Source organism: Euprymna scolopes, chromosome 15 (assembly GCF_053919585.1).
Source record: "Euprymna scolopes isolate OS-2025 chromosome 15, ASM5391958v1, whole genome shotgun sequence".
In the NCBI taxonomy this organism is placed as follows: domain Eukaryota; kingdom Metazoa; phylum Mollusca; class Cephalopoda; order Sepiida; family Sepiolidae; genus Euprymna; species Euprymna scolopes.
In genome coordinates, this window is record NC_136496.1 from 102,294,326 (window position 1) to 102,315,686 (window position 21,361).

At 32.6% G+C, this 21,361-nt stretch overlaps 1 protein-coding gene across 1 annotated transcript in view; it reads right to left on the reverse strand.

Moving 5' to 3' along the window:
- Positions 1-1,539: 1,539 nt before the first annotated feature.
- LOC145294048 (uncharacterized) overlaps positions 1,540-21,361 on the reverse strand; it is a 732,984-nt gene continuing 713,162 nt past the window's right edge. The window contains exon 4 of the mRNA XM_080141036.1: positions 1,540-7,969. Coding sequence (XP_079997162.1) covers positions 7,530-7,969 — 440 coding nt within the window. The 3' untranslated portion in view covers positions 1,540-7,529. The remainder of the gene's footprint in view (positions 7,970-21,361) is intronic.

A 21,361-nucleotide genomic window follows, 5' to 3' on the forward strand; every position in this document is an offset into this window, starting at 1 on the left:
TTGTACCGTTCCAGAAAGTAGCTATCTCCTGATGCTATGTTCTACCTATATAATTGTCAGATACGTTTTGCCACATCTGGTAAGTGTCTTTGAGCTTTTAATTTTATTAATCACGTGATTGACAATAGAGACACTGCTATTAAACGGCCGACAGGAAAGCACAAAAATTAAGTGTCAAACCATAATTACGAATTTCATGGTGCCGTAAACTAAATTTTTATGACTAAGAACCGACCTGAAACGTATGAGATACGTTTTGTGTTAAGCTTTTGTTTGTTAAAAAAAACTTGCTTGATTCCGTAATTAGCGTTCAATTTTCTGATGTTTATTAAGAATCAAGTGTAACAGGAGAACCATGGGAAGGTTATGATCATCCATAGTGAAGTTGATACTAAGGATAGGACAGGATTCGAACAGAGTACGTCGAGTCGCAAACCTGCATTGATTTGTACTTCATTACAGTCACCCCCCCAATCGGAAATGCACTCATGTAAACCATAATCTTTATTCATCCCTCCTCTCAAAGTAGATGTACTTAGTAAACCATACCCTTGAAGAAGCCCTGATGACATATTGGCTGAAACATAAAATACCTGTAAATAAGAAAATCTAGATATCTATAAAAGTGAAATTGTCTGTGTGCGTGTGTCTGTCTGTGTATGTACATTTCCCTACCAAAGTACTCTGTCAATTTTTAGTTTACAGACTCGAGATTTGACATAAGCAGTATAGAGATTTAGAACAAATCTTTTAAATCGGTTTAATCGACCAGGCATTTGACTGTCAACTGGTTAATTGAAAACTCTACCCAACTCCTCCGCCAATTTTTGGTCTAAACACTTGAAATATTAAATGTAGATTACTTGGACATGGATCAAACTTTTTAATTTAATTTGAGCCCAAAACGATAAAGATTAAGATGTCAAAAGTTGGGTCGAAGTTAAAAAAACTTTTTATCTCTGTTGTCTCTACCAAATTACTCAGCCAATTTTTGGTTTAAACATTTGAAATTTAACATAAAATGTATTCATACATACGGTATGCTATTTAATCGGTTTTGGCCGAAAATTTGGCTGCCAGGAGGTCAAAGTTCAAAAGGTTTTACCTTTGCGGTGCCTAACAAACTATTTAGCCAATTTTGGGTCTAAATATTTGAAATTTTACATAAAAGGTATTCAGACATGGAGCAAGCGTTTTAATAAATTTTTGGGCGAGAATTACGCTGCCAAGAGATCAAGGTTGAAGGAGTTAACTATTGCAGATTCTTCCAAACTCCTCCGTCAATTATGGGTCTAAACACTTGAAGTTTTAGATGTAGGTTACCTGGACATGAGTACAACTTTTTAATATATATATATATATATATATATATATATATATATATATATATATATATATATATATATATATATATATAAATGCACATAAAGTTATGAACAGTAGATAGGGGTTGAGCAAAGTCGGGCTGAACTGCTAGTTTATAAAATAACTGTAAATAAGAAAATTGATGTATAAAAATTCAGAAACAAAAACAAAATATATTTTTTTAAGATATTTTATTTATTTTCTTAATATTTGTTGAATTTATTTCCGTCCTCAATTTCAAATCATACAAAAGAAAAAAAGCATGTCAAGGAATGGATTCTTTTTTTTTTTTTTCTTTTTTTTTTTGAGAGAGATAGAGAAACATATTGTAACTTAATAAATGGTTATAACGTGGATTATGTATCGGTGTGTCTTCGTACGCATGCGTGTTGATTATTTCCGCCTCCTGCTTTTTCAGCTATACCTGTAAATGTCTCTTTATCGCCATCATCATTATCAATAATATTATCAATATTTGTTTTATATTCAACAAAACAGATTTATAAACAAACGTGGAACAGATATTAAAATATTCAACGGTAAAAAAACAACAAAAAACAAACAAACAAAAACAAAAAAAAAATGTTTTTAACTCCACAGATCGATATATATATATATATATATATATATATATATATATACATACATATATATATATATATATATATATATATATAAATGTGTGTGTGCGTATGTGTGTGTGTGTATGTGTGTGTAGGTGTATGTGTGTGTCCCAATTAAAGTCGAATGCTGAAAAGCAGGTTGGAATAGGAGTTGGAAAGAAAAGTCACTCCTTCCTTCCTTAATAGGACGTTGCATTGTTCTGAGAGGTTTAACGGATATATTTTAGGAAGATATTCGTATGCCTGCCACCGTATACGAACGAATGATTCTCTGAAGATGTTCAATAAAATATGTAAACAAAGGCATTTTCTTTCTTTTTCCCTCTCTTAATCTTTTCTCTCCCCCGTCTCTCTCTTTCTCTTTCTCTCTCTCTCTCTCTCTCACACACACACACACACACACACACACACACACACACACACACACACACACACACAGAGTAACCCACTTTCTTTGTTTCATAACAAACGGCTTTAGTTTCTTCCTTCAATAAACAATTTCTCATAAACAACTATACGGCATCTCATATTTACCTTGGATTATTTACGGCATATCAGCCCGTTTGAGGTTATTTATTGTTTATCACCCCATACAGCAAATATACACTTGCGACGGGAATTCTTCTGATGCTGATTTTTAATATCATCATAGCAACAAGTGTTTAGAATATTTCGAATTCATCCTTTTTGTCAGTTTACGACATCTCAACAGTTTTGAAGTTATTTAAGAGCGAAATACCATCCACTTCGCATAGGATTTATTATAAACGAATCATTAAGTACACGTTTCTATTTTATCCATAACTAGATAACATCGTTCATACCCTTTTACGCGACGGTATTATAGAATAACAGATGCAATACTTTAATTGAACCCGGATTAGTCGATGCCATAGTGTATATTGGTATATATTTTGCAATTTCTATGCCACCAAATTATTGGGTACATGAGTATACAGAAAATGTATGGCTTTCACTCATACTCACTTATATAGATGTACAAATTTATAAATGCATACCAATAAGCAATAAAAGTTTATGTAAATAGCAAATGTATATTATATATTTATGTATTTGTAAATATATATATGTGATATATGTGTGTGTTTCTTTGTATGTGCGTGCGTGTGTGTGTGTGTGTGTGTGTGTGTGTGCATATTTTTATGATTCGTTGTTTAGTGTTTGTGACATTTTGGAATTTCTGTATGATTAATATACAGAAAGTATATAACAAATATTCTCTCTCTTTCTCTCTCTCTCTCTTTCTCTCTCTCTCTTTGTAATATATATATATATATATATATATATATGCGATTATTTCACATTTCTAAACACGCACATACACATGTGTTCATATATTAATAGACACGCACACAAATGATAGTTAAGATGAATGAATTTATGGAATATTCATTTATATGCCTTCAAACATATGCATCCATCTATCTATCTATCTATCTATATATATATATATATACGTATATGTGTATGTATATATATATATTGTATATATATGTATATATACATTCTTTATATATGTATATACATACACACCTATATATATACATGCATTCTTTGTATATGTACACATATAAGTACGTATTTTTATCACACACAGATATATATATGTGTGTGTATATATATACATTTATGTATGTATGTATGTATATATATATATATATATATATTTACTTAAATAATTGATACCACTTTACTAAGATTAGACACTAGTTCTATTGTTCATTTCAAAAGTTATAGTTTTATGGTGTCTACCTATTACTATTGTATATAATTTTTCTGTATTAAAATTATACCTATTGGAAAGTTCATCAGCGCGAAAATTACATGAGGCTGTACGCTAGCTCCAAGTAAATCAAGCTATACTCTAATTCAGTATCATAATATCTGGAAAATGGGAAACCATCTATATGACGCAAAGCATGTGTTAAGGGTAAAATATTTTGTTAATAGAGGATGTCAAAGGCCTGCCCATACGCTGTTGAGACTTAGTTTTTTACGCACTTTTTTTTCATGCTAATGAACTGCCCAGCTATTATAAATATAATTAAGAACCATTATATACTTAAGTACAAGCTATAGACCAAAATGCTTGTACTATTTGAAATGGACAATAAAATGAGTGTCTGTTCCTGATAAAGCGATCCTCTTATATATATATATATATATATATATATATATATATATATATATATATATATATATATATGTGTGTGTGTGTGTGTGTGTGTGTGTGTGTGTGTGTGTGTGTGTGTGTGTGTGTAATTTAAATTATGGAAATATTCCGACGTAATGGAGAGATGAAAACGAAAAACAACAAAGTATATGTTCATCAGCGTTTCCTGTAAATTTCAAGATTTTATCGGGATAATTATTTGAAGAAAATAAAAAAAACGGATCAGTATTTTTAACTCTTTCAAATATTGTACTGGTATATTATTTCCTAATTAATCATATCGGGAAAGATATTAAATAAAGACGAAACGTTGATAAACATATGATTTGGTTTATTGCGATTGCATCTCTCCACGTACGCATGTTTTTTGTAAATTCCATTAATTTTTAATTCAGTCTATATCAATTGCATGTTTAGTAGATGTTTATATATTAGACTGCAGTTTATTTAAACGGCTAAGGTATGTACTTCATGAGACGCATATTCGGGCAACAAATATTTTTATAAGTATTTATAATTACTATTACCTTAATTAAGGTTATAAAACACATTATTTCAACCTCGTAGATAAATATTTATTCAACGAATAAAGAGTATATTCATTTTCTACTTTGTTGGTAAATTTCCGATTTCATCACAATTCAATTTTTACCATATAGATAAGGACTTGCAAATCGTAAAAGAACGTTGGAAAAATCAGTCTTATTGGAAGATTCCTGTCTAGTTATTCTACACAATTCACTACACAATAGAATTTGCATGCTAACACAGCTAGTTGGAATTTTTTCTATGGCATTCAATATGGCCGTCAACATGTCCGTCATCATGGCAGCAAACCATAAAAAAGCACCAGTTTAACGATTGTATTTATTAATTAATTATTTAGATGTGCTTGATAGTACTTCAGCATTTCACAATACTCTAACTACTGTTGACTTATCACTTTTCAATATGGCTTCCTCCTGGTTTTAAGATGAAAAATGAAAACATAATAAGCCTTTGTTGACATTAAATCTAGACTGACATTGTTGACACTATATTTGAAATAGGAAAACACGATGAAAACGTAGCGAATTTAATATTGATCCAGAAAATGTTTTACAAAAAAAAAAAAAAAAAATTCTCTGTGATATCATTTAATTTCTGGCGTGATTTTATTTTTATGTAATTATGCTATTTTACTGCGTGTTAAAAAAATACTAACACAATCCGAGTGTGTAATAAATCTAGGACTTGTTTACGTTTTGAATAATTTATATGGATTATCATATTTCAAATTAATATTCTTAAATCACTATCTTATTAATGTTTTGGCATTATAGAAAAGTTATTAAATAAAAAAGTAAAGAAAATACAAATAGACTTCCAATGTATATATATATATATATATATATATATATATATATATGCATGTATGTATATCAATCTTGAATCCGCCATGTTATATAAATATTCTATTCTCTATTTACTTCAAGAGTTCTTAGTCTATGTAGAGATTAGTACTTGAATGAAAATATACTTACATGTGTAAGCTACATAGAAAAGGCATGATAATTCATCTCTGGAATGCAAATAGTTAATATTTTTGTGTAGTTTACTTTCCATAAGGATATACCCATACAAATACATGTCTCTCTCTGTGTCTCTCTTGCCTTCTCACTCTTATATATATATATATATATATATATATATATATATATATATATATATATATATATATATATGTGTGTGTGTGTGTGTGTGTGTGTGTGTGTGTGTGTGTGCGTGTGTGTGTGTGTGTAAAAGCTTGTAAATGTTACGTATTTGTGCAATTGATTGTTATCAGGTAATAAAATGTAGCACAATATATCGTATGCATTATATATATATATATATATATATATATATGCGTGTGTTTGTGTGTGTGTATGCTATATGACTTATGTGCGTATAAAAACTTGCATAAATGTGTTTGTTTCATCTCATTTTCTCTAAACCGTTAGTTTAATCAGAATTACATCCAACACGCACTTGTTTTTCATATATAGATTTTTTTTGGCTCAAAGACACACGATAAAAATATTTCTTCCACATTAGTCAATAAAAGTTGATAGTTTATGTTAGTATGTTTTAATTCGTAATGTTTTTACTGTAAATATTAATATTTTCCCCTTAACCGTGTAATAGATTTTTTTAAAAGAATTAACATTGTCCGCATATGCGGTATTGAATTTTCGTTTCATATATCAACTTATTGTCCACTCACAACGAATAAAAAAAATAAAGAATAATTAATTAATTCTTAAAAGGAATGAACTAATTAATCTTTTCAAATAATAAAAAATAAAATAATGTGTAATCAAAATGTTATTTATATTTTTTAAAAAATTAAAGAAAAATAAAATAAAAACAAAGTTTCCTTTCAATTATTTTCTGGGTGTTATTTTTTTTTGTATTCTAAAATCATTCAAAAATTGCAACGATATTTATTACAAAATATCAGCAATCATGTTGAAAAAAAATTAATTCTTAAAATATTTCTTTGAAAAAAAACCCCGGCATTAATCTTATAAATTTTGTATTTTTTCTTCAAAAATTAATGAATTAAAAATGATTTAGTTATACTGACAGTTTGAAAATGAAGTGACTGTATAAAAACATGTTTTATATTTCATTTTGGAAACCTTGTATAACAATTATACTTATATTCATATTTAATTTATTTAAAAATCGACAATCGGAATATATATATATATATATATATATATATATATATATATATATATATATATATATATATATATATAACATTGATTTAAAACCGTCGGACACACAGTTTAGCATAGGCTTTGTGTGTATAGGTTGCGTTTTGTATCATATATATATATATATATATATATATATATATATATATATATATATATATATATATATATATTCTCGAATGTCGCACAACGGTTATTTCAAATAATTAACGGATGTTATTTTGTTTATTATTTCTTGTTTAAAATCATTTTTTGTCACTTTATAGTGAATTTGTTTCATAAAAAAACCGAGATCTTGCATCTTATTTACATTTTTTCTCACATCTTTTTTTTTTATAGCAATCTTAATTTGTAATTCGTCTGGTATTTTCTTTTTATTTTTGCTGCTTTATTATATGTCTGATATTTATTTTATACGAAATAAAAAAAACTCAATTTTATTTAATATTTTTAGATTCACCATCAAAAAATGGAGACATTCGTTTATATTTTGTTTATTTTTATATTCTTTGTAATTTTATTTTTATTTTTTCATAACATTTTTTTTCTTAAATCAGTATCTTCTCTTGTGTGTTTTTTTTTTTAATTTTTGTTTCAGTGTTTTCAATTGATCTTAAACATTCCAAAATAATTTGATTTCGGGTCTTTGGTCAGTAATGTTAGATTAGAAACTTTCACGAATATTTCGTCGCCCTGCCGCAATTTAAAGACGGCACCCAAGTAGCTGGTATACTCGCCGAATGCTTTGTTATTTCCCAAGCACTTTGTGATGGAGTTCTGTATGAGGGTCTCTTCGCCGCCCCGCGGATAGATGATGTTGTACCGGTAAAGATAATGGGAGAGACTCGATGAGGCGGTCGACTGTGGCTTACTCTCGCCCTGCTTGGCAATATCGAGCATTTCTAAGAAAGACACTTGACTGTAGATGAAATACAGTCCAGTAGAAGGAACGACTAATCGACCGTATTGATAACCCACTTTCTGTGTGAAACCAAGGTCGGCATCGTAGATCCATTTGCTGATTAGTAGTTGCTTGCCGGGAGCTGAAAAAGCACAAATGTAAAACTCGTTAAAAATATTAGAATCAATAGCATAAAAAAATCATACATTAAAAACAACATAACACATAATAACGAAAGCACCATTTCCCTTAAAGTCCAACCTTTGATAGCTGTGAAAAGGGCGATGGCAAAATGGTAGATCAGAACTATGCTTCCATCTGGAAGGCTACCTAAACAGATCTGGCAATGAGTGGTATTAAAGACGGAATTCATACGTATCATCGGTTCTCACACCGAAACCTATCGGTCAGGCCTGGTATAGTGATATGAACAACAAAGGAGAAAGTAGCAACCCTAGTTGAAGTAAGTGTACCTAACGATGATAGGCTTAACAGAGCTGAGTGGAAAAAGATAACGAAAAAAAGCCCTATGTACGATATGAAAAGAAACTGGAATCTTAGGAAGATCTCCATCATTCCAGTAATTATAAGACCAACTGGACTTATGAAAAAGAATTTTTAAAATTACCGGTCGAATATATTCGGTAAACCAAGTACAATATTACTCCGGTATACGGCATTAAAATTAATAACAAAATACAGTGCAGTATATAATACACATGTATATAATCAAATAACATAAATAACACCGTAATGAGGGGCAAATACCGTAACAGAGGCTGGAAAAACATCGCATTCCACATCGCAACCTGAAGAAAAAAACGTATCCTAGGGTCACCTATCCTGGCGTTCTACTGTACAAGATAAATACAAACAATTGCACTCAAAGGAACAGCTAGAATTTTTAAAAAATGGTTTCTTAGTTGGAGTAAGTGAAATAGTGGGTGAATATCTGGCATCCGGAAAAGATGCCTCATTCCCATATAAACAAAGCGATTAGAAAATAAAAACACGAGTGAAAAAATTAAAAGTTAATCAACATTGAGCCTGTTACGTCACTTCCTGTTTGATATTGGGAAAGGATTAACTCTATACTTATGAGAAGTAGTATTTAGATTTAAAATTAGAAATAAAATAAATAAAATTTACCAAACAAGACATTACGATATATTATTTCTAATATATATATATATATATATATATATATATATATATATATATATATATATATATACACTTAAGAAAAAGGTCGGAGGTTACATCGATTGAAACTTTGTGCGAATAACACTAACGATGAAAACAGTAGTCGGATTAATCTAAACAACACAAATAATCCTGCCTCATCTAAAAAAAAAAAAAGAACTGTAATATGATACTTGTTAGGAATAGAACATACATTTTCAATGACATCGGTTAGTGTTAGCATATTCGGGCATAGATAACGCAAAAATGACCGATCCAAAGATACTCACCTTTTAAAAGAAAAGAAAAAAAAAACCCTAATAGTTTCGAAAAGAATTTGCAAGTTTGTTCGTTGGAACCAGGAGTGATTTATAAGTGGACGCCATCTTTTTCACTCTCCTTCATCTTTTTTTTTTGGCAACCTCCATAAGAAGGAGATAAAAATGTTGAATTAGAAGAAAATTAATACCAATCCGGAAATTATTTTCACTTTTTCACCCTCGAGCCAAAATATGTCTTTTAAAATGATCATCAGAATGGAGGGCACGTTTTTTTCCGGTCAAAAAAGATCAATGAAAACTGAAAAGTTATACACATTAGTCTTTCTCTCTCTTTTTTTCCTAAATATATTATATATATATATATATATATATATATATATATATATATATATATATATAGAGAGAGAGAGAGAGAGAGAGAGAGAGAGAAGAGAGGGAGAAGAGACCAAGATAATAGAGAGAAGAGACACGAAGAGGGAGAAGTGATAGAGAGGAGAAGAGAGAGTAAAAGAGAGTTTTAATCGAACTTTTTAGACTGGGGAAACGTATGCTTTACATACACACACACACTCACACACACACAGTATTCGGTAAATAGTGTATGAATTCACCGGTGAAACCTGAAAATTTATAAACCTTATCTCTTTTTTCCTAAATGCAATATATATATATATATATATATATATATATATATATATATATATATATATATATATATATATATATAAATGCGTGGAAAGAAAGGGAGAAAATAATAAAGAACGAAGAAACAGAAAGAGAGAAACAGGATGAATACGTAAAAGGGAGTTTTTAGTAAAACTTTTTGGAAACGTATGCTCCATAGAGACACACACGCACCCACATACATATATATACATATACACATATATATATATATATATATATATGTGTGTGTGTGTGTGTGTGTGTGTGTGTGTGTGTGTGCATATTTCCTAAAATCATCAACCGGCAAACAAATCATGTTCGTACCAATCAAATATCACATCCGTCTTTCGTTATTCAACGTTGTCCGAGTTGTCAAGGGCGTTTTGTCAATCCTGATATAAAACTAGCAAGGTTATATGACATTCGCATCTTCAGCAGCAAACGTGTTATTGCAATATGGCGGTTCATTGATTTTATTGTTTTATTATTCAAAGGCGTTGAACTTATTCTTATACACTTGGAATGAAGGTCACGTTTACTAAAAAAATAATACAAATAGAAATACAAATAATATATATATTTATTCATTAGTGTTGTAGACCCGTGCTAGAGGCCACAAATAAAAGAAAACGCAAGTAGTGTAAAGTGTATAAATATAATATCTATTTATCATAAAGAATACAGGAGCCACTAAAGTGGTATGACGGAACGTGTTCATAGGATGGCATGAATATCTCCATTTAGTCTCTGAAACCAGTGGTATTCATAGGACTTGTTGATTCCACTTAGTTCTCAAATAGAGATGACTGGTACCTCCCAACAATTAGCTTGGACGATTCAAGTCCACATAAGATGAAAAAAGTTCTCAAAGGAAAAAGTTAAGGGAACAAATCTGTATATGGTATGCAACTTCTGGGACATCTTATATATATATATATATATATATATATATATATATATATGAGAGAGAGATAATAACTTAAAATAAACTTCTAAGAGTTGTGAATAGTTGTATAATGTTAGTAAACAATTACAATTAATAAAATATATTTTAATATATCTTAAAACTTAGAAGTAACAAATATTATTAATATAATTCTGCGATCAGATCTCATGCAAAACTGAACTAAAATGTTCAGTCTATTTAATTTGTTATTTAGTTGTATATTAGCTGGACACTCGGCGTTGCCCGGTCGTAAACTACGCTTAAACGTGATATTTTCATTTATGCAGATTGCGTATGTATTATTATAAAATCAATCCTCTATGGAATGTTATATATTATGATAGATAATTCGCCCAGTAGTCTAATTCGCAAAGAAAGAAATAAAATAAAATAATAATAATAATGATTCTGATTTCGTTTATAAACGTCTCTCTGAAAAGGGATGGGATTCATTTCCAAAGGATTCCCCTTAATCCCGGCTTCAAGCCAGGAGCTTCAAAGATCAAGGCTTTTCTAAGGATGTTGGTGGTACCTATGATTGCAGAGGTTTGAAGGCCGCCTTAAACATCGGCGATTTGTAGTTTTTTCAATGGTCCTTCCAGACGACTTGATACTACTCCTAGTGTACCAACTACGACCAGGATTATTTGTGTTTTAACGTTATCTATTATTTGTGTTTTAGTCTTATCTCCAAGACCAATGGAGCATAATTGCTCCACTTCTCATTCTCTTTCTCTCTCACATTCCTGTCCCAGGGTAGTGAGAAGTCTACAATCTGCCAGTTTTTTGAAACCTCGTCAATGAAGACCAACTCCGGACGGTTATGTTCCAATTGCTTGGTCGTTATGACAGTTTTGTTCGACCATACCTCTACCTTGCCATCCTCACTTTTTCTCACCATCAGGAACCTCCTCAAACCATTTTCCAGCACACTTCACCCCAACCCTCTTACACACCTCCCAATATATCCGGAGTCCCATGCGATCGTGTCTTTTGCGGTACTCTCTCTATGGGCCAGTCCACTACACCCTGCTGCAAGTTGCGCAATTGACTCTGAGGTCTTGCCACAAATCCGGCATTCTGCAGCAACTTCCTCTCCTAGAACAACTTTTTTGAACAATCGTGTTCCTAATGCCTGCTCTTGTGCTGCACAAACAAAAGCTTCAGTACTCTCAGCCAGATACCCAGCTCTAAGCCATAGCCATTATCTTTCATCAGCCACTTCTGCTATATCCTGGAAGAACTTCCCATGCATTTTCTTCCTAGCCAGTTCCTCTGCCCTTTCTCTATCCATACGTTTCACATAATCAATCTTGGTCTCACATACCTCCACTTCATTGGCCATAACTTTAAGCATCCACTTCTCACTTCTAACCACATGCTCCTTCAACGACATCTTCTCGGTTCTAACACAATCTTTTACACTTTTCAATCATCTCCCACCATCTTTCCTCTTGTGATACATCCTTGCTACGCTACTTCGAATGTGAAATACACCAAACATTGCTAAAACTTTTCTTGTTTTGATATCCATGGCATGCAAATCCTTGTCAGACCATTCTAAAATCCCGCACTGCATCTCAAAACACTGACTGCCCATGCATTTACTGCTTTCATTATGTTTCCTCCATACAGTTTCAACTTTGCAATCTTGTAAGATACTCCTTCCTGATGTTTTCCTTCATTTCTCTGTTCATGATGCCTACATCCTCCAGCACTCGCAAATACTTATATCCTGTATCTTCTATTTCTTTCATGATTTCTCCATTTGGTAGCACTATTCAATTCGAATGAACCTTTACTCCTCTTTTCATCACCAGCACCGCACATTTACTAATCCCAAGCTCCATCGCAATATCTTCTGAGTATGTCCCCACAAGTTCTACCAGTCTCTCCATTTCCTTTTCATTTCTACCGAATATTTTCAAATCATCCATAGACAGTAGATGGTTGAGGCGTCTGTCACCAGATCCAAAGTTATACCCCAGTCTTTCTCTCTTCAAGAGGATGCTCAGTGGCATCATTATCATTACAAAAAGAAGTGGCGATAATGAATCTCCTTGAAATATCCCACGTTTCATGCCAAACTGCCCCATCTCCTCTCTGTTTGCTGTCAGCACCGTTTTCCATTGAGCCATACTTGTCTCCAAAGGCCCTACCACATTCTCAGCAACCTTTATCATCAATAGTGTTTCACGTATCCATGAATGAGGAACCATGTCATAAGCCTTTCTGTAATCGATCCATGCTACGCTCAGATTCCTCTTCTTTTTCTTCGCATCCTGCATTATCAATTAGTAGTTGCTCTTTAGTACTTTTCGAGCCTTTCCGGCACCCCTTCTGTTCGTCAGGAAAAACACCATTACTCTCTAGATGTTCATAAAATTTCTCCGCAAATATTTCAGTCAACAGTTTCCACATCAGTGGCAGATTTGTAATTGGTCTATAATTATTAGCATCTGTTCCTTTTGCAAGATCTTTCCCAGTCAGTGTTGTTCTTCCCTTCACTAACCAATCAGATACATCTCCCGACTCTACAACCCTTTGCAGAGCAGCAACTATAGGTGGATAAAGGCATGGAAACTATTTAAACCAGAAGCCCATCACTCCATCTGGACCAGGTGCCTTCCAGTTTGTCATCCTTCGTATGCCAGCCTTAACCTCATCGATGGTTATCTCAACGTTTTCATCTGCTGCATTTCTGATTGCCTTTCTCTGACGTCTCCCAACCAGCTAGCCTTCTCATTATATCGCTCTTCGACGGACCAAATCCCACACCAGAACTTCCTTGCAGCTTTTGCATTTGGAGTATTGTTATTTCCCGCCTGTTTACTACCATTTAATTATTTATACAGCTGAAAATGATTGTTCCGGAAAAGGTTGTTCTGTCGAAATGCAACACTTTTTCCAACAAAGTTCCTACTTTTCATGCCACCAGTGTGGACCTTATCTCTCAACATTGTTAGAACGTTCATCGTTTCTTTTTCCAGCAATCTATACCTCCTTTACAGCTCGTCCTTAGCTTTCTGTCCTAGTTTAACTCTTTTTCTTATTTCTTCGATTTTACCAATGTCTTTCCGCCATCGTTTAATACTTTCTTCAATCCGCCTCTGCCAGTGTGGCCTTCTATCCTTCATTTCTCCCTTTTTCTTCTGTAATAAGCCAAGACGATTCGCAATAACATATGACGCTGAATACAGAAGCCTGTTAAGTTCCGTAATCGATATGTTTTTCTTATGATGTTGTGAATTACTCCTTGAATTATTTTTACCTCGTTTTTCACCTTCCACCTATCACTACTCTTTATACTTGGAATCTCTATGATATCCTCTCTAAAAAGAACCTCTTTTAACTTCTGAAGTACTTCTTTTTCTACATGTTTCGTTTGCTATTTTTCAAACTCCGCCGCTGCTGTCGCATTTGACCGGAAAAAATGTACACAAATAATAATAATAATAATAATAATAATAATAATAATAATAATAATAATAATAATAATAATGTCGTTCATCAAATTCCGTCTGTGTTTGTTTATAATATCACGATATTTGGGCTTGACGATGAATGCTCTTGAAAAGTCATATCTGATGAATGTTTAGTTTTAAAATATCCAAACGAAGAAAAGATTTGCGGCGATTTTAAATGGTTTCTGTTCTTTTATCGTAAGGTACACACGGGCTTGAACAGGGGGTCATTCGATCTGTAGTTGAATGCTCTACCACTGGGCTATATCGCCAGATGTTAATCCTTCTGGGTTTTTAAATAAGAAATGATTTGCTGAGATTTTATTATCTCCCTTGATCGGTATAACGTTAAATATTCCCCTGTAAAAATTATTTTTGTATCTACAAGAAAGGAATACTTTATTTAGGATCGGATTATTTCGATTTGCGATACTTATCGGATAAATTTCTGTACAAAACATATCTAAGAACAGTGCCAGACATATAAATTAGCTTTTTGTGAAATTTGCAAAAAAAAAAAAAAAAAAAAAGAAAAAAAATGGCTCATCCGTTTCGGGAGCGATGAGGAACAGGAAGGAACATAAATCTACACCCAAGGTGACTTTTTTTAATAATAGTAAACACACACACACACACACACACACACACACACACACACACACACACACACACACATATATATATATATATATCTTGGTTGTACTTCACAAACGAAGATTCTATGAAGGGGGTTCTCGATGTTGACTGCAGGCACGATTGTAGCTGACGAGCCCGATGCGGGACAAGCACGTTTGGCCGCAGTGGCTGCGGTCAAAAGTCGCATCAGGTTTGGCTGCTGAGGCTTCCCGAATCTGCCCCCTGCAGCGTTTCTCCCGCAGAGACTCCGCACGGGAGATCTCAAAGGAGGTGACAGCCTGGTGGACAGTACGTAGCCATGTATCACAGTCAGTAGCGAGAGCAGACCATTGGAGGTGGTCAATGTAGCAATCACCGAAGGACTTCTTCAGAGAGTCTTTATATCGTTTCTTCGGTGCCCCTCTGTCACGGCGGCCAGTAGAGAGTTCGCCATAAAGGACTATCTTAGGCAGGCGATGATCCTCCATTCTAGAGACGTGCCCGGCAAAGCGAATGCGCATGCGTGAATGGTTCGCATGACAGATTCATCACGTTAAAAATAAGTAGGCTTGAAAACACTTTTTAAAGATCATGTCAAGCCGGCCCAACGATTATCGTACCTGACTCACTGTCTTTAGGTTTCAGTTTCGATCTCATCCCAAGTATTTTTTCTACTTACAAGAAATGAATTATTTAGAAAACAAAAAATCAAAAACCAAAACTAAACATAATACGCGCATGCACATTTCTCAGTTTTTGTATGAATTAAAATATAATATTTATGCGTATTTTATAACCGTGTGGAGGCCTGCTATATATGTATGTATGTATATATATATATATATATATATATATATATATATACTATAATATTTGTAGTCATCGACATACAGCCCTGTTTCGTTGTATCACAACTCATTAGTGCCGCTAGACTAGCACCTCTCCCATGTTTGTTAAATTATATATATATGTGTGTATATATATATATATTTATATATATATTGATATATATACATATATATATTCATATATACATATATATATTTATATATATTTATATATGCATATATATATCTATATATACATATATATATTTATATATACATATATATACAGATATATATATATATATATATATATACTTTAGAATAAAATTAATCAACAATTTTCTCTTCTGAAGAGATGGTTGACATCGAAATCTTATAGGATAAGGAGTTAAAATATTTCTAATATATTCTTTGTCTTACATAGAATAATAAAAATTTTTGATATGAAATTCAAACATTTCACATCATAAATTTTGAAATTCATTGAAGGACTAAAATTATATATATATATATATATAATTTTTTTTTACACAGTGATCACCACTTATCAAGGCCCGGAAGCCACTCAGGGATAAGGGTTATTGCAAGTACATTACGTTAGTGTGGAGATTTGATGAAGTGTTTACTTAAGGGGGCGGTTCATTAGGAATTTGCTAACATTGGACTTGAAGACATCCAAATTGTAGTCCGGTGGGAAGCAGGCAGACGGAACAGAGTTCCACAGGCGTGCAGTTCTAAGAAAGAAGCTTTGTTCATGGAATCCGCGTTTTGATTTAGGCACAGATATAGAGTGGGGGAAATTTTTCACAGTGGATTCAGCTAGACGGGTGTTTTTCGTGAAAGATTGGCGAGGGGCGACCAGAGATTGGAGTTCAGACGAGCATCTGCCATGGAAATAACGGTAAAACAAGGATAGGCTCGCAAAGCCTCTTCTGTGGGAGAGAGGTTGCAGAGTAGAGAAAAGAGCATCCCCCACTAAGCCACGAAGTCTATTTTGTAATCTGTCAAGGCAAGATAGGCTGTTTTTAGCAGCTCCTGCCCAGATATGGCAACAGTATTCCATCCTTGGACGTACTTGGCTTTTATATAGATAGAGAATTGCATCAGTAGTGAGATATCTTCTGGAGCGGTAGAAGGATCCCACCATCTTTCCAGCGACCTTGGCAACAGACTTCATGTACGTGTTCCATTTCAGATCAGGAGTAAAGGTCAAACCCAGAAGCTTGTCAAAACACGGGGCCTCACCCAGACGAGGGCCACATTTCGCGTGCTTAAACATTTTCATATAAAATTCTCTGAAGAATTGAGAAACTATGCAGCATTAAAAGAATTTAGCGTAAAATGAAACCAATCATCTAATAAAACGCATAAATATGAATAAGCAATTAATTAACGCTCGAATATGCAAATTAATTGATCTCCATCTAGTTGCACGCATATCCATGACTGAGTATATGAAAAGGTTCGTTTTCATATATATATATATATATATATATATATATATATATATATATATATATATTGTAATTTGTATACAGAAAGTTGTTAGAATAGACAAGTCATTGGTACTGTCGGTTTCAAGCCCAATAATTGAGACCGTTTAAGATATCCATATCAAGTTCTCTTCAGCCAATACTTATCAACCGTAAAACCCCTCTCGCCAATCTTTCTCGAAAAACACTCGTCTAGCTGAAACCGCTGTCAAAAATTTTCCCCAGTCTTTATCTGTGCCTAAATCAAAACATAGATTCCATGAACAATGCTTCTTTCTTAGAACTGCACACCCGTGGAACTCTCTTCCGTTTCCCTGTTTCCCAGCTGACTACAATATGGTTGTCTTCAAGTCTAACGTAAACAAATTCTTGATCAACCGCCCCCATAAGTAATCCAAACTACCTAATTTCCATTAATAACGACTATTTCGATACTATCCCATTGATTACTGTACACTCAATAACCCTTATGCTCGAGTCGCCTCAAGGTCTTGCTAAATGGTGACTCCCATGTAAAAAGACATAAACAGACAAAAGTGCTTTAATACTATTTGTAAATTTATGCGTATACTTCAAGAATGTAAGATTTTTCTCATTCCGAAAAAAGTTGCAAGAGAACACTTTTAACCTCGACACACGAAAGAGAGACATCCATTATAGTTAAGAATATATTACGAACTCACACACATAAGGGTTCATTTATTAGTTAAGAGAAATGCGTGATGAGGCCAGAATTATTAATTAGGAAGTAGAAAAAATGTATACGTTTAGCTAAATTGTGATTGCGATACAGAGCAATTGAATCATGCGAATAAAACTACAGTCAATGCTGTCAACAAACCACAATGAAATTATTTGCTCAGAATTGAAAGGAAACCGTCCAACGCCGTTTGAATCTTCTGACAGACAGCAGCGCGCGCATGCAAACCTGTTTAAATTGGTCTATTTGTTGAAACAGTTCGTGGGAGAAGAATCGATAAATTCGATGACCTTGCGCTCATGTATTAAGCTGCGGCCTAGATAATCGGAAGAGTCTGAATGGAGAGGAAACGTGTTTGAAAAGAGAAAGAGATATTAAGCGAAAAACAGCAAAAAAAAAAAAAATGATTTTAAAAAAATTGATGCTACTGCTTACTATTCAGAAATGCACGATGACGCGCGAAACAAATGTATTTTTGTATTACTAAGCATTTATAGAAGCAGACCAGCGGCAAATACAATATAATGTATATAGGTCTGGCTTGTTTGTATCACGGCATATCAATCCTTTTCATATATCATTTGATACTGAAACAGATAACCTACTGGGTTGGAGAAATTGTGTTCTCTAAGGAGAATAAAAAAATGAAAGAAAAAGCATACAATTTTTCCCCCATAAATGAACGTGAATTGTTTACTTTTTGTTTGCCGGTATTTATTACGAGGATACAAACACCATCTACACCGCATTCTTTAAATGACAAACAGCCCGCGCTGGAGCATGTAGTCCGAGTTGAAATTAAAACAACTTAGAGATAAAAAAAAAACAACAACTTATAGATTAAAAAATAAAAAACAAACAATTTATGCATTAAAAAATTAAAGAAAAACAACTTATACATAAAAAATTTCAAAAAAATAATATATTAAAATATTTAAAAACAACTTATACATTAAACAATAAAAAACAACCTATATATTAAAAAAGTAAAAAAAACAACTTAAGCATTAAAAAATTAAAAAAACACAACTAATACATTAACATTATAAAAACACAAACTTATACATTAAAAATTATAAAAAGAAAAACCTATACATTAAAGTATACATAAAATTTTTACGGCATTGCTGCACCATTATTTTACACGCATTTGTATCATGCCATCTGTGTTTTAAATGAAATCGTTCCTGACAAAGCATAAAACCACTTGATGTAAAGAGCGAAAATAGTATTTCAAGATAAAATAAACGAACAATAAGTGAGAGATCGATAGATTTTGTCTAAAACAGCAATTTCTCATTTGTGAGAAACACCCGTCATGAAATGTGAGGACTAAAGTACAAAATAAAAGAGATATATACAAGATCGTGGTATAACGTAGATCTTGGATAATATGTAATCGCTTGCCCCGTTGACATACACACTTACTGGACTTGTCGGCTCTTAATATTTCTACATTTTATAAGGGGTGATATGAAAATTTCAGGAAAAAAACATAAACAATTGATTTACTTAATTTATTTAATTCATTTACTGAAGAAGAAACTTTGTACATAATTTGGGAAAATTAGAAAATATGATATGCAAACATTTCTCTGCCGTTTGCATTATAATTGCGTATACGTTGCGTTGTTATGAGAAACACTTTTGATTAAAAAATTAAAGAAAAACATTTTCAATACTCTACACACACACTTATATATACATATAAAGATATATATATATATATATGTATATATATATATATAAAGATATATATATATATGCAGAGTATTGAAATGTACATTATATATACATACATACACACACACGCACACACACACACACACACACATATATATATATATACATATATATATATATATATAAGCCTGAAGAGTCCTAGAGTGGATGAAACGCGGAATATTCAGTGTAGCTTAATCGCCATATACATTTTATAAATTACTATATATATATATATATATATATATATATATATATATATATATATATAATGGTAGTACAGTTTAGTTTCCTAAAAGTACATCCAATGAAACAATATGTTTACCAAAAAGTGATCAATGAGTAAACAGAGCAGCTATTTATTTATTTATACATGCACATATGTAGCCATCAATGTCTGTATAAATAAATTTCATATATATATATATATATATATATATATATATATATATATATATATATATATATATATATATATACTTCTTACTATAATTATTTATAACACCTACAGACACTAGTGTTTCTACCTTTCGGGAATCACCAGTGCAGGATGTTACGATTACTGTCGGACAGGAGATTGAAACCCGTCTACAAAAGCCAACTCTGACTCCATTGACAAAAACAAACCGCTCGGCCAACGTAAACCGCAAGAAATATAGTTTAAATTAACATTTTTATACAGCGTAATTGTCATTCAAGATAGCCGAGAGTGATCTATAATGATAACATTATGATCTGCGCACGTGAGCTTAACACACACACACACACACACACACACACACACACACACACACACACACACACATATATATATATATATTTTCGCCACAAATAAGCCACAGTGCAATTTTGCTGTAGGGTACTACTATCTGGAACATAATCTGTCGAGGTACTTTTTAGGGAGTTGAGCAGAAAGGTGTCTATTTACATTACACTTAAACTTCTGCATGTCAGTAAAGAATGCAGGGACCCGGAAGGGAATTTCAAAGTTTAGCAGTCCTTGGAAAAAAACTATTAGAGTAGAAGGCTTTCTTACATCTAGGGATTTTTACTGTGTAGGGGTGGGATTTTGCTGCTTATCGGGTTTGTCCGGTGTATTTAAGTCGAAGGGGCACAAGAGCTTGTTGCTCGTTGGAGCATTCACCATTAAAATACTTGCAAAACAGGGGGATGCAACATATCGTCGATGGGACAGTGACTGAAGCCAGGCTGAGTGTGCAAGACCTATTAGGTTGGCGACTCTCTTTTGAACTCTGACTTAGAGAGATAGACTAGTAGCAGATGCACCAGCCTAGATATGAGGGGAAAATTATGCATACGTAACGTATAGTTATTAGTTCATGTTTTAAATTGTAGCCTTGCAGCAAATATGCCTTTACAGGTCAGGCAAAAACGTCAAAGGACAAAGTAAATCGTAAGCTAAACGGTTTGGTTTCGATTCTCGGTGGTGGCGAACGAGTCATTGTTGTTTTGTTTTTTAAAACTTTTTTAATCATTACTATATGTTGGGTCCCATCTATCTATATATCTATAAAAGTGAAAGTGTCTGTCTGTGTGTGAATCTGTGTGTCTGTGTGTGTACGTTTCCTTACGCAATAACTCTGTCAATTTATAGTCTACAGACTCGAAATTTGATAT